The sequence below is a fragment of the Strix uralensis genome, chromosome 7, assembly GCF_047716275.1.
Source record: "Strix uralensis isolate ZFMK-TIS-50842 chromosome 7, bStrUra1, whole genome shotgun sequence".
NCBI lineage: Eukaryota > Metazoa > Chordata > Aves > Strigiformes > Strigidae > Strix > Strix uralensis.
In genome coordinates this window covers 16950142-16965199 of record NC_133978.1, presented here as the reverse complement: position 1 = coordinate 16965199, position 15058 = coordinate 16950142, and the positions used below count along the sequence as shown (strand labels likewise).

General features: G+C 37.8%; 1 protein-coding gene across 19 annotated transcripts in view; it reads right to left on the bottom strand.

Moving 5' to 3' along the window:
• The window catches only part of KCNMA1 (potassium calcium-activated channel subfamily M alpha 1), a 514017-nt gene that overhangs the window by 24005 nt on the left and 474954 nt on the right, over positions 1-15058 (bottom strand). For 12 of the 19 annotated variants that reach the window (XM_074874552.1, XM_074874559.1, XM_074874560.1 and 9 more), the window contains 2 exons: positions 6020-6133; positions 2609-2739 (listed from right to left, as the gene is read on the bottom strand). In XM_074874552.1, the coding sequence (XP_074730653.1) occupies positions 2609-2739; positions 6020-6133 (245 nt within the window). Of the gene's footprint in view, positions 1-2608; positions 2740-5239; positions 5324-6019; positions 6134-15058 lie in introns of all 19 variants that reach the window. The other 7 variants (XM_074874548.1, XM_074874549.1, XM_074874557.1 and 4 more) reach the window with 1 other exon arrangement.

Below are 15058 nucleotides of genomic sequence, written 5' to 3'. Positions count from 1 at the left end.
AATATTAATTTAATGATGATTAATACTGTTGAATTATCATTATTCAATAACTGAATACTTTAGCAAATTATTTTAAATATATTTTGTACCTCTTTTTCTATATACCTATATCTATATGTATGCTTCAAATTACCTGCAGGTCAGAAAGAATACAGTATGTGTAGGTTTTATTCTACTTTCTAATCTTTCTTATACCTGTTTTACTACAAAACCCCACTACTGTGAGAAGACATTCAATATTAATGGAGCAGTTCACACATTGTATGTTTACACTGTAGACCATACAAGGAATTTGCATGCCAAAGATATCAACAGAGATCATAAATTGGAATTTTTCTATAAAAATTAAGCAATAAAAAATCCTGAATCATTAAATGGATCTAATAATGAACTATATCCTTGTCTCAAAGTGAGCTGGCACAGGCCAGCACAGTGTGAATTACTTCCTTGTTACAGAATTCCTGTGCAATTAATAGGATGAAAGTATGACTGCAGATCTCACAATTTAGTTAGGATTTTGCCAGTACTGGCTTGAAATAAGGCAGAATAAATAGAAGCTGGTCCCTAAAAACAAGTGTACTCTAGAAATAAAAAAAAAGAGATAATATACTGCAAGTAGATTAGATTGTGTGAGAAACGCTCTTTTCCTTGGAGAAGAAGTGAAAGGAGAATACATCCTTCCCATGAGAACAGGGATAGTGAAGGGAAAACATCTCACGCATCTTACACTTTCTGAAGGGTCAGGAAGAATTGTACTTTTCAAACTCTTTACTAGGCCTTTGAGGAATAAAAGAGAAAATAATGCTGCCACCGATCAGCAAAGTGGTGAAAGAAAAGACAGGATGGTGAACAATTCTAACTGACTGAATCCTTGGCTTGTCTTCGTGATTAGTATTTTTTCTCAGTTAGACTCTTCTGCTCTTGTTATCACATTTACTTCTCTGGCTTCAGGCTGCACTGTCCCTGACATATAATATGACCACTTAGATGTGAAAATATTTGAAAAAAAGACTCTGTTGAAGAAAGGGATTGCAGAAGCAGAGAGGCATGTTGTCAAAAACTATAAGTTAATAAAAGCTAGCAATAACTAAAAATATTGTGAGGATTATATGATGAGTTCCAAGTAAAAATTTCTGAACAGTCATGGTCCATGTGTTTCTTATTGCCTCATTATTATTTACACGACATACCTTTGTACAAGAAAGCAATAGTGTCCACAACATTTCGCCCTCTTTTTGTGGTGATACCAGTGGCAATCAGAAGAATTAACCCTACTTTTCCCAAGATTCTGGAAGTGCCCTACTAAACAATTAATTCGGGGACATTGATTTAGATAATCATGTGAGTAGATAAACAGCTCTTGGCACAACAATTTGGAACCTTAATGCTCAATTATTCCCATTTATAATGTGAAAATACATAGAGATTTTAATTAGAGAAGGTACAGAGTTTAAGTGTGCTTGCTTAGGCTTTCTGAATTTGTCGCATCTGCAAAATATGGCAAATAACTTCCAAAACAAGTATTTTCAGAGTTTATTGCTAACTCCTAGGCTGCATTAGAATAAAATGTTATCAGTGTAGAGTGATATTATTAATCTGTGGATGGAACATATGAGGAATATATCAGGGAATAAAAATATGAAATACAGACACATAAATATGAAATGCGAATAAAATATTAAATAATCCAGATCACTGTGAATTTTTCTTTAAAGCAAAAAGCTTCATTCTGAATTTAGGTGAAGGTCAGATTTGGCTCCTTTAAGGAAATCCATTTGCTCATTTCTAATATTACTTGGTGTTTATAACAGATGATTCCCAGCACTATAGAACTTTATTCCATGGGGAGCTCAGAAAGACTATGCTCAGATTTGAAACAGGCTATGTCCTTGCTTCATCTAGCAGAGCTTAAGGTTCCTCTGAAAGACGTGCAGCTCACACAGAGCAAGACTAGTCTGAAAAAAAACAGCCAATATGAAGCAAGGGAGGATGAAATGCAGTATGACCAAGGTGTTTGCTTCAAAACAGTACTATGACTGCAAACCAAAAACCTTAATATAGACATAACCAAAGGCCACCATCTGTAGTTTCTAGCACGCACTTATGTTTTGATTCACAGAACAACTCATGTGAAAAAGAGATGATGACCTCTCTTCACACAAGTAGAGTTCATGTGATGGCTTTCGTATAGTTCTATCGGTGTCCCCCAGTGCTCATACTCAGAGCATTGTTCATGGCTACAGGAAATTAAAAGCTTAAAACATGGTTGATGCTGTCTGACATGAATGGTGAGCATAGGGACTGACACACTGAATTTGGGTCTGGGTTTCAGGAGGGAGACACCATATAGTTTGGAAATTATTATCCTTAAAGCCTGACATGAGACTCTTTGCTTTTAAAACTGTGGACTTATGGTAGTCCTAGATATCTAAGTTGTTTTAAGGTCTCTGTGTCCAACTAAAAAATAACCTAATTTAGGCTCTGAAATTCTCTTGACATCTAAGAGAAAAGTGTCTACTCCTGACTACCTGTGGAAAAGGGACTACGCTTTTATACTCTTTCACGATAAGTCTGATGGAAGGGAATGAAAAAGGTTTTGTTTGCTTACTGCGCTCATGAGAGAGTCCAGCACACTGACAGCAAATGCGGTTCCACATGCAAAGGGCTGCGTGAGATACAATTCTGTGTCTGGATCATCATCATCATCTTGGTCCAAGAACTGAACATTTGAATCATTTACTGAAAATAATAATAATAATATTAAAATCACAAGGTGTTTCTGGGTCACCAGCACGTGACCTTACACATTAGACAGTCAGAAAGAAAAAGAAACGGCATGTCTGGAAACACAGACTTGTGTCTTTGACGTCACTGAAAATGAAATCAAGATGGATGTGAAAATGTGCATTTAAAAATATCTGTTGATCATTATCTTGCTTGTAAGAGGTGACACTCTCACTTTTGAGAGGTGACTATCACTTTGCCGTAAAAGTAGCTTCGTGGCACCAGCTGCCTGCACTCAAAATGACATACATGATGCTCTTTTATATATGGAAACAATCTTGGTATTGGTCGGGTACAGTGGCTAAGGCTGTATGCATGTACAGTGAAATGTTATTACAAGATACCAAGTCAGAACACCACTGTAAAATAAAGGCTGTCCATAAAACTCTGATATAGCCCACAGGCATCTGTTAGACGTGCTGCTGTGATTCTTACTGGAGTGGTGTTAATGCACTTACAGCTCTAAAGAGGATAAACTGTCCTTTTAACATGCATCTATCTGAATGAATGAGCAATACTCCAGCTATTCTCTTGCAGCGTACTGCCTTTTGTTCAAATATTTGTCTCCGTAACTTCACTTCCTTAGCCACAAATTCTGTATTAGCTAATGTGAAGAAGAATCTGCATCAGGCTGTTTTAAAGAAAAAGCCCATATAAAGTAGAATTTGTCATTTAGACTTTCTCTGGCATTTCATTGTCACAGTTAAGCTCTCTACTTCCACCTCATTCCACTAAAAATAGTTGTTTCCTTGAGATCAGTGTATTAAGTGGATCATATTTCATGAAGGACTTCATTTCCATATCAGTCCTCCTCTGACATGAAAGCACAGACTGCTTAGCTATGCCATCAAAATACCCTTTAACTTACTAAATGACAAATTAATTTCAGTTCCCATGCAAGGAAGGGATATTAAAACTTTTTCAGCATTTGAAACTGCACACATTGACTATGTCCCTAATCCCCATGTGAAACACATCTCCTGAACCAACCCAGTGAGCTTTGAAAACAACGTGAGAGTTGCTGTTCACTTGATCGGGTTTTGGCTCTGGACTTCTTCGGTTAGAAATTCTTCTCCCTGCTGTTCTGATCTTGCTTCCTATATAGTTTCATTTTCCATCCACTCTTTTTCCAACCTGTATATACTACTGTGCTTGCCATGCTTAGCTTACAAAACATAACTATAGATAAAGCCTCACAACAGCTGTCTAAAAGAGATGAGAATTGTTATCCTCCATTGAGAGCCCTGTTGAGGCAGTACTTGGCCATGATCATTCAGCCAGTACCTGAGCTGAAGTAAGATTTAAAAATCCTGCCTTCCCACTCCCTGATGTAACTATGAAAACATAACACCTCAGTGTTGTAAACAGAGAAGTGTTCTGCCCTGGGAGTCAGAAGAATTTCACCCTAGCAAACACCAATATCCACAATACTCCTTTCTTTGTACAATGGCTATCAATTTATTCTCCAGATTCTTGAGCAAAATAGTATTTGAAAGCCTGATGTATCATTTCAAAATGTACTTTTTTAAGAGCTTGTGCCTTAGTTTAATTTGCTAGTTGAGAGCAGGCACTATTGACAATAGCATTCTTTTTCCACTTACATCTGGCAGACTAATACCCGACTTTGACACCAGCTTGCTAGCCGTGCATGGTGTCAGTTTCCAAGGTACAACAAATCTAACATAAATTCTGCAAGTGTGGTTTTATCCTCCATATCTTTATCTTCCTGATGCAAGTTAGCATGCTAGGATTTCTACAAAAAGCCTCTGGACTAGGTGAGGTAGGCTCAATGTGTGGTGCTGTGCCATAGGAAATGCTCATCAAATACTGCTTGCAAAAGCTGGTGAGAGCTTTATTAAAAGAGAGCAACGCAGAAGCTTGGCTGCTTTTTTACAGCTTCAAAACCTGAGCTTCTGAGAAAAGGCCTACTCTGCAAAATAAACAAACAAGTAGCTTAAGGGAAAGTATGATGCTGTTGTTTTGTTTTGGTGTTTTGTTTTTTTTTTTCTGGTATCTTTTACTTCTTCTTGGATTTCCTGTGAGAACTGCTAAGGCATGTTCAGCAAATTGACAATAGGCTGAAATAACAAGAAGAGAAAGAGCAAGAGAAAGAGAGAGAGAAAAGGAGAGAAAAACTGGGGGAAGGAAGGGCCCGGTAGGTGGGGACCCAGGCCAAAGAAAATGAATTGGTGAGAAGGTGCTATGAAAACAGCCGGCAGGTCAGGCGAGTGTGATCAAAGGTTTACTGATGCTGCGTGAAAAAAAAAAAATCATTAAGAAAGGCCAGAACGAGACAGTCAATTTCAACCAGAACCACAAATAAAACACATTCAAAGCAGTGCTATGAGGGTAGCCCCTCTGATACAGCCAGATAAATAAAGGAAAAGCTGATGACAGTAAGAACAACAACAACAGAAAATAAGACAGTGATGTGAAGGAAAAAGGCACTTCTTACCCAGTTCAGTTATCATTAGAATGTGGGTTCCACTGTTTTTTTCCTGACTGATTGAAACCAAAGGCAGAAGTTTGCCAGGCTTAGCTAATAAGTAAAGTATTTAGGGGGAAAAGAAAGTACAGAAAGAGAATAAAGTAAGGGAAAAAGACAGGTAAGGCTCTAAAAAATAAAACTGAAAAAGAAAATAAAAGGACAAAGGACCACAAATCAAGTTTGTATTTGCCATGAAAAAAACAGAACAGCTTCTGCACTTCACATCACACCACTTGACAACATAAATACCCACAGCTAGAGTGGAAATCAGAGCCTGGTTACCTACCATCATCATATTCTCAGGAGTAAAATGTCTCATATTATTATACAGAGTTTGGTTACACATGATTAAACAGTTCTGGATCATGAAGAAATAAACAAATGGCCTCTTACTATTGATTAAATGAACAGGAAATGTCTGCTCATACTGTGGTTTTTTTCTTTTCTAACCTTAGCCCAAAGACCCCTGCTTATTTGTTACACTATGTAAAAAGCATCTTGTTTGATAGAGTGTTTATTTAACAGAATGGAGAAGACTCAAAGGAAAGAGAAATATATTTCAGTTACTCAAAGTGAAACAACTGTTTCTCATCTTTCTTTAGAGAGAGCAATTCAAAACAGTTATCAGAAGAGAAAACATAGCACTGTAACATACAGTATAGGTAATTTTCCTGAGACTGCATAACAAGGGAAGTGGGAAAAAGATATGGGAATGTACATGAAAGGATAAACTTTAGCTTTCCTTACCTAGCTCTGTTATAATAGGGATGTTGGCTCCTGTTGTAATGGAGGGTTGACGTAACAGGCCATGGACTGGACTGTTGTCTGGAGATGACCTATCCATCCCAGGGGGTGTAAAGCCTAAAAGAAAACAAAAAAAAAGAAAAAAAGAGAAAGTTTACATGGCACAAACTATATTACAAAAATCCCCACCATCAGGGAATTCTCTATTCATTTTTTTCCCCAGAAAAGTATAGTAAAAAAATTGTAATTTAAAAAAAAAAGAATTAATTTTCAACAATTATTTCTTGAAAGCATAATCATTCACAAATATGCAGGCAATTTCTACTGTAAGATATTTGGTAGATAATGGAGAAACTGAAATTTATTTTGTTACCCTAGGTAGCCTTTGCATCCAAACATGCAAAATGGGAAGAGTATTGCTTACTTAAATATAAATAAAAACCTAAAGACTTCAGTGTTAGAGAGGTTTAATTTTGTCCTATTAGTATCTCAAATAAATCTGAAACAAACACCTTTCCTTAAACCTCAATTAACATTTTAAAGAGTATTGTTTGTAAACAGTAGTATAACCACAAGGAACAAATTGCTTCCATTAGCAGGTTTTAGGTTTGATCAACATTCAGAATTTAAAATTTTCTGACTGTTTTCCAGGAGCAATGCAACCCACATAAAGTTGCCTTTTTTTTTTTTTTTTTTTTTCCTTTTCAGGTGTATCATTCATAATATGCATTTTTAAGAGGATTACAATTATAGGAATACTGGGATGGAAGGGCACATTCTAAGAGAAAAAAAAAGATAGGCTGGAAGGAAAAAGACACAGGTTTTCAAACGGTATGTAAGAGGAATGCTTGAAAAGAAACTAGAGAGTTTTATACCTTTGGGGATGTAAAGGAAACAGAGGTGGGAGGAAACATATTGGCAGGCACTCAAAGAAAAAAAAAATCTAGAGAGCAGCAAGGTTCACATCTAAAAAATATTGTGAATCAAACTGATTCTCTACACAGTTTGAAATGGAGCTCTTGACACTGAGCATTTTATTTATTTATTTATTTATTAAATAAAAAATACCCAGGAAAAGCCTTTTGGAGTTTGGTTATAAGTACTGAAAAAAAGGCAGTTATACAAAAGCCTATGCAACAGTTGGACTGGAAATTCATAGTTGAGATTAAAGCATTCCGCCTCCCTTGTCCATTAAAGTTGCAGAAAGCATGGGAATGTTCATTTAACGTCATTACTGCAGAAGTGATGGTGAAGCCAGAATTTGACTTAAGGGTCTCATGTAGACCAATATCAAGGCAGCATTTTTAAGAAAATATTTGATTGAGCCAAGCTCACTTTAAAACACACATTTCTGAGAAAACATTAAATTTTTTGTCACATTATGCCCAAGTTCTTTGACTTCACACTTGACATCCAGGGACAGTCTTTTGATCCTCTGTCATTACTGGTCTAAACTAGTTTTGAATTCTCCATATACTGATTCTAAATTAATCACACCCAAATTCATTCCTAACATAACTTCACTATCTTCTTGCAGTGTAGAAACTATTTGACTGTGTTGAATTCATACTTCTAAATTCAGTAGCAGATCAATGATGATATATTATCTACTTAACTTAATTTGGTTTGGGGACTAATTTACAAACCAGGAAATCTCTAAAATAAACTGTAGTTGTTAACATGTTGTACCAGTTTTATATTGTTTGAGGGATTTATGGTGCTTTTCCAGTGATAATTACCATCACTCTTAAACTGTGCCTAAACAACACAAACTATAAGGACCACTAGATTCAGACCTCTTGATTTAATGGGATTTAAATTTTTATTTGATATTCAGTTCATTTCTCCCTATGTTTTTTCTATATCACATATAGAATATATAGGTAATAAAACTAGAATCACTGAAAAGAGACTTACTTAGCCCTCCAGAAGGTACCCATATGAATTTCCTTCTGACTATCACATGAAAGCTAGATACAACATGAAGATTTTAAGGACAGGGTAAGTAAAAAGGGAGTGAAAAGTCTGTGAAGAAATTCCTTAGGAGAAAAGAAGTGAACGTGGTATCTTCAACAGGCTTGCAAGACAAAAACATCGCCATAGGCAAACCTAAGACAGCAAAGCAATTCTATTTGATGTTACCAGTGCATAGAAAATCTTTAGAAAGCAGATTTCTTAGAGACAATCGGAAATGTTGGCAATGTTAACAGTCGGTCATTTAATACTACTCATGCTGAAACTAATTCAATAAGACTGGCATGGTGACAGTGAATTGCATTCCCAAGTGGTGTTGGTTTGCAGATGTTTCCTGGAGTCTGGCCCTGTGACTGATAGACATATTGGCTCTTTGAATGCTTACTTCTGCAGAGACGACGATTTCTCAGACTCACAAAGTGAGTCTAACAGACATGAGTTGCAGGTAACCCTGACACTCTTACAACAGCAGGAAAATTAAAGTGGGACTCCAAAGAGAGGGACTGCTATCTGAGGACAGGTGGATATTAGTGTGACACCTCCCTGTGCAGCAGGCTCCAGTGTTTAAGTTTGCATCTATGGTACAGGAAAGGTAAGACACAGCTTTTGTCACAGCACACTAAAAAAAGCTCAAGTAGCTGTAGATTCCTTGACCAGTTAAAGTGGCAGGCCCAGTTGGGTCCTCTGCAGAATTACAAGTCAAAATGGCAGCAGCAAGATCCACTCACTTATCTGAGAGTAGGGAAAACTAATCTTGTTCCCATGCACCCTAGGGGTTGTTCTGCTGGAAGCATCCCTGGAGGCCCTGCTTCCCTCTTTTTCCTGAAGGTTTTTCTCTCCCCATCTCAGGATGCACTCCCTAAAACATCTTTTAGTGAACCAGGTTCTTCAGATAGTAAGAGCGCATGAGTATTTCCCTACTAGCTAAAAGCAAATTGAAGAAAGTTGGCATAACTGCATCTAAATGTGTAAGTCCTTCTTGCCCTCCCTCTACTGCCATGTGCACACACACACAGAGGCATGCACACGCATACTCTCCATCGATGGCTATTTGTAGCCACCTCTCTCTAACCCTTCAAATATTTGTCCTCCTATGACGGTGTTAGAAGACTGAAGTAAATGTGGCATTTCTGTTAGACACAGACTGTCAAGGAGCGCTGTAATTGCACACTGCACACACAGTGCATTCAGTCTGAAATGCAGGAAGCATGTTAAAGGGATTTTGTTTTCTCCTTGAATGAAAAATAGACTCATGTTTTAATATTTTTCATCCTATAGCCTTGGAAGATGTGAGAAATATCTGCTATTTTAGTTTAATTTCCTTGTCCTTGCTTAATTTAGACACCTCTACAAATCCACTTCTTAAAAAATATAAAAATCTTGGAAAATTGGAATACTTGGGGATTTTGTATGCCCATGTTTGGAGTCACAAGGCATCATATACCCTCAGGACACATTTCTGTGCCCAAGTCACAATGTAAATTCTATACATAGGCTATTTTTTTCCTCCAGAAGAAAGGAAAAAAAAAAAAGTGCAGGAAAACTAACCTGCTTTATCAGAACTTTCATTTAAAGGCATGAAAAACTACAAGTGACAGCTGTGCAGATTCAGTGAATATGACATTTCTGAATTTCTTCAACTTGACGAGTAAACACCTTAAATCGGTAATGCTATATGCATAATACATGACCTGTATTTTGACATCCATCATCAAATGCTGACTTGAGAAAATACAGGTTTGTACGTCAAGGAATAGCACCCATAAAGCAGGGAGAAATTCAGGTCACAGGGTATTAGGAAATCTCTATTTCGTTACAGAAGCTGAAACAAGCTAAGGCATCAGATTTAAGATCCATTTTCAGCTGTGAAAAGATTCAATTCCTCTGCACAGAGCATTCATTTAGAAATGACATGCTTTCCTCACAGCTTCTTTTCATTTTCCTTTTCATATTCCATTTTCTCCTTCAGTCCCCAAATCTTGTTCCATTAACGCTCATCAAAATCGCAAAACAGGGCTGATAGTTGTGATCTTCTTATAACCACAGTGTCTCCTTGTTCAGCAAACAACTGAGGGAGCTGTGGCTACAATTGCTTAGCAGGATCAACTTCTTACTGTAGAAGTCACATGGCCTGTGCAAGCCTGAGCACAGTCCCTGCACAAGGAAATACAGTAACAGTGGGGGGCTTCTGGAGGAGGGAATTCTCTTTACCCACAATTAGGAGGTAAGGTGCAGCACAATCATATCAGTTTCTGCAGCCACATCGCATCCAATACGAAATTGCTGTGCTGGGTGATTGCCTTTGCATCACTTGGTTTTTGGTTTTTTGTGCTTTGGTTTTTCTCCTCGCTTATTAAACTGTCTTTACCTCAACCCATGAGTTTTTTCTCACTTTTGCCTTTCTGCTTCTCTCCCCCATCCCACTGGGGGGAAGTGAGAAAGAGACTGGGTAGGGGCTTAGTTATCAGCCAGGGTCAACCCACTTCCATTTGCTATAGTGATAACCACCATAACATCAGACTGATGAAACGGTTTAGACTTCAACAGGAGGTAGCAAGCCTTTGTCCCTCTCTGAAAAAAGATGCTGCCAAATAGATCATGCCTCTGAGAGGAACACAGGCTCTGGGCTCCTGACATGATCAAAATCAGTAAGGACTGGCAGTCGGGAGCCACTGCTTCCCTCCTGGCCACAGCCTCCTGCTTTGAGAGGCAGGGACTCCTGTGTCCTAACTCAGCTACCTGCTCTGAAGGAGTTTGAGCCTCCTGTAGTTCTCTGCAGAAAGCAGCTGGTTCAGCGTCTTGATTCTGTGCAAAGAAGTATGTCCCAGCTCCCTCTGGGATACTACTGCTCACACAAGTAGGTGAAACAGCCAAAAATTCTATTAGAGGCACGATCCTACCTCTTTAAGATATTCTCATCTTTGTGGAAGGAGAACCTTGGGCAAACTTCCTCCCCACAAGGAGGCAAGCTCTTTTTTCTAAGAGTTACTGAGGATCCAGGTGCTGCCCAGCTCAGAGCTCAGCAGGGCCAGCTGGCTGTCCTTGTCTCTTACAAAACACCACCTACAAAGTAATGAGCAGCACTGTCCTTCTGTGAGAGGTGTGCCTCCTGAGCCAGGCTGATCCATGGTCCTCCCAGGAACTCAGAGGGCACTAAATGTGGCTCAGCAGTAACATGCAGGTATTCTGGGAGCCACAGTGGCACTGTGATGAAGTTCAAAATTAAAGAATGTTGGCATGCTTAACAGTGACTTCTGCCCACTGAAAGCACCAGCAATAATTATAATTTGCCCTGCTTACATATTGTTTGGAGCAACTGCCCTGATGGCCAAGTGATCTGATTGTGCTGGCCATAAACTCCTGTGCAGTTCACTTGACTGAGTAATGTCCCATGAAATGCGGGAAGGTTTACTCTAGATAGCAGTAAATATAGCAGTTTGCTGAGGGGCCAGTAAAGGTTTACCAGGGTTTTAATATAGAAACAAACTTGGCTCTTGAATGTGCATTGCTTCTGTTCCACTGACTTCACTGAGACCCAGATGGGCATATTCTCAAACCAGATTTTTATGTTACATTTATAAAATATCTTTCGTTCTAAAGGACCATAATGGATCCTTTATGATCCTATTTCCCTTTCCCCCTGCTCCTTTCCTCTTTGCCTCCCTTCCCTTTCAAAGATGTATGTTTTACTAAACTGGGACTCCATGCAGACAGAATGCAGTTTCCCAAACTGAAAATCCACTTGGCAGACCTAAAGGTTGTGGCCTTGTCATTAAAGTGCCATGTAAATTGATAGTGCCTTTTAAATAATGCTATTCTAGGGAAAGGTGCCATGGGATTCACTGGGTAACATATGCACTAATGTCCTCAAAAACATAATTTTAAAAGCACATATATACTATTAAATAGCTCTGGTTCATCTAAGAAGCATGAAACAACAATCATATTTTGAGCATATTTGAATAACACACAGGTGGTGAACTGTCAAACATGCCCCAACAAGTTATCATGCGGAAATATGGAACAAGGATTTTCATTAAGCAGAGCCAGCCAAAGAGAAATAATTCTCTTACAAAAGGACCTCAGAGCTATATCCCTTTGCTACTGTTTGCTGACAATGTCCATTAATATTCCAGTGAATTCAACTGAATGATAGACTATACCTGTTATTCTCCAAAGTACAGCCACTTGGGTATACCTGGAAAGTTCAGCAGCAGTCATGCAGCTAAAGAGCTGCTGACATTCATGGGAATCTGTTACAGCATTCAATTTAGAAACAATTCTATCTTCAATGTCCCATGTGGTCTGAGACAGAGAGTTGTAGTTTGGCCTCAAAATGTGGAAATCCTAACCTCTGGTTTCAGTTCTTACTTTTACTGTAATTTGTGACTGAAGATCTAATAATCTCTTGGAGATGATCTCTAAAGCTCTGGAAAAGGAGAATGTGGGAGAGCAGATGTGACTGCATAAGCTTCCAGCTCTCAGAGACTGCAGCACCTTCAGAGATGCTCTGGGACCAAACATAGGCTAGGTTAAATCTAGAGAGAGTGAAGGGTGAAGAAGACTAGCTTTCTCAATTGTAACAACCCTCCAATGCTTTGGGACTGGAACAACTCCTGGAGCACTGAATGCTGAGAGACACTGTTACAGAGAACAAGCTGCCATCTTCCTTCCAAATGCTCTTCTCCAACATCTCTTCGTACACATACTGTTGAATTACACAAACTTGTTGTGAAAATGTCCAAATCAAAGCTCTAATGAAAGTACAGGGAAGTGGGATCAATATTAGTTTTTGTTCCCCAAAGCATGAGAACCGTTCTTGGGTGGGTTAGTGGTCCCATGTGCTGAAAGTGTAAAGGATTTATAGGTCTACTGGTCCTTGTGCTGCTCTAGCGAGGCAGGATTAAGCTGTAAAAACAAAGGTCAAGAGAAGGATTGGAGTTTCATCATCTTGAGGTCTTGCATTGAATGATATCATATTGTTTCCATTTTCAATTGTGAACATCGTAGTATGTTAGAACTAGCATTATATTTTAAGCATAGTGCATAACTATGTATAACTTACAGGGCTTTATTCACAGGTATTTACATGCGTCTGAGTTTCACCATCAAACACACACACAAAAAATGAAGTCTACCTGAAACTGCCTGTTTTGTTTGTAGGTTTGGGTTTTTTTTTCACAAAATCTCACATGGTAATTACCCAAACCATAGCACTTCCAAGGTTCACCAGAAGCTTACACAAATCCAAAGCCACCAAAACAAGTAGGCTTTCTTTACTAATGCTTTTCAGAGCATAGAGTTGATCACTCCTTGCTGCTTTGCTCAATTTAAGTGAGATAATACATAGTCACTAGCCATAGCACTTCCCTCATGTCTGCTAGAATGGAAACTTTATTTCTCTGCACAGTAAATATTGCTGGCCAGTATTAGTCTGACAAGAACTTCTCACTCTCAGTGGAATCAAGTACAATTTTACTGAATTTCTTTTTATATTTGGTAAAGGGAAAACAAAATTAAATTTAATGGTTCTGAGTCTTCATCCTTATTTTTTCAGTACTATAGTAATTTTGTAAAGGTCTAAGCAAGGTTTTGCATAGGTTACTGATTTCTTTGGCATGACATATCCTTTTTGGTTTGGTTTTTTTTGTTTGTTTGGTTTTTTTAACCAATAAAGCCAAGGTTGAACTAGAACTCCTGTTATGCAATGCAGCCATCTTGTTTTATACACATCTGTCTTGGGAACATAAAATGTACTCCAGGAGTATATCAGTGACTTCTTATTCAGTCTCTAGTGCATAAGCAAACAATGCCAAAAGTGTAAAACTTAGGAAAATATTTTCAGATTTTTTAAAGCAGTGAAAAGATTAAATCACAGAAACCTATGAGGGCCATGAAGACAGGCATAATGATTACAGCCAAGCAAACCAGGATAATTGCTTGGGGCTTTTAGGCTATCAAGAAGGGAAATTAAACTGAGACACTCTGAAGGTTCTCTACTGTGCAACAAGAGGAATGGACAGGCCATCAGGTGTTCATCTCCTGATAGTACCATTTTGTAACTTTCTTTAAGCATCTATTTTCTAAAGCCATCTCCAGAAACAGAGGAATGATTGGGTAATTCTCTAATTGAAAACACCTGGGACAACACACAGTAAAATACAAAGGATTTATAGAATGCAGAGGACAACTGTTTTCAAACTACATACCCTACTGCATGGGATGTGTTCACATTAATTATATGCTCTGTTTTTACAAACTGGTCAGAGAATATTTTAACTCCTTCCAATATACCATGTGCCTTGGATTTGTTAAATTCATGGTTTGTTTTGTAATTGTAATATCATCCTTGGTTTTCCATCTGCTTTTTCCCCCTTTCCACTGTTGTCATGAACCTGTTTTTCCAAAGCCTACTCCTGTTGGGAAAGAATTTAGTTTTTTCACATTGTTCTTCCAGTGGAAATTTATCTCTTGGTGGCAAGTGACTATTCATTCTTTCTGGTGATTGCACCCCAAGGTATAGCACCTAGTCCTAATACTACTGACCAGGTGCTAGAGTAGTTTGGCTACTTCTCAAAGGCTTTTTTTTTCATTTGCTTTTTTTTATTTTGTTCAGAAAGAACCACTAGAACTATACAAATAATTGGAAAGAGAGAGAAGAAATAGTAACATCTATTCATTCAGCAATTATTATGGGATACACTTAAATTCATAATAACATCAGAAATTATAATTCTTGTGGGTTTTAGCCAATTACAAATTTTATTTTTTAATTATCCCTAATCTCCATTTACCATTTAATAGTTTTCTACACTAGGTACTTCTAGGGCACAAAGTTGGTAGCATATAAGTGTAGCACAGGTTTATAGCTAAAAGAATTTAGTATAAAATAATGCCAAATTCATTCTGGTTTAATCATTAATCAACCTTGCATATTTAGACCTCAGGCAAAAATAAATAAATATGCTGAATAAAACTTATCAAATCAATTAAGCTATACTACCTAGTTCAGAGAGACAGGTATTCAATAACTACAAATTAAATGGAAAGCTCACCATTAAAAAAGAT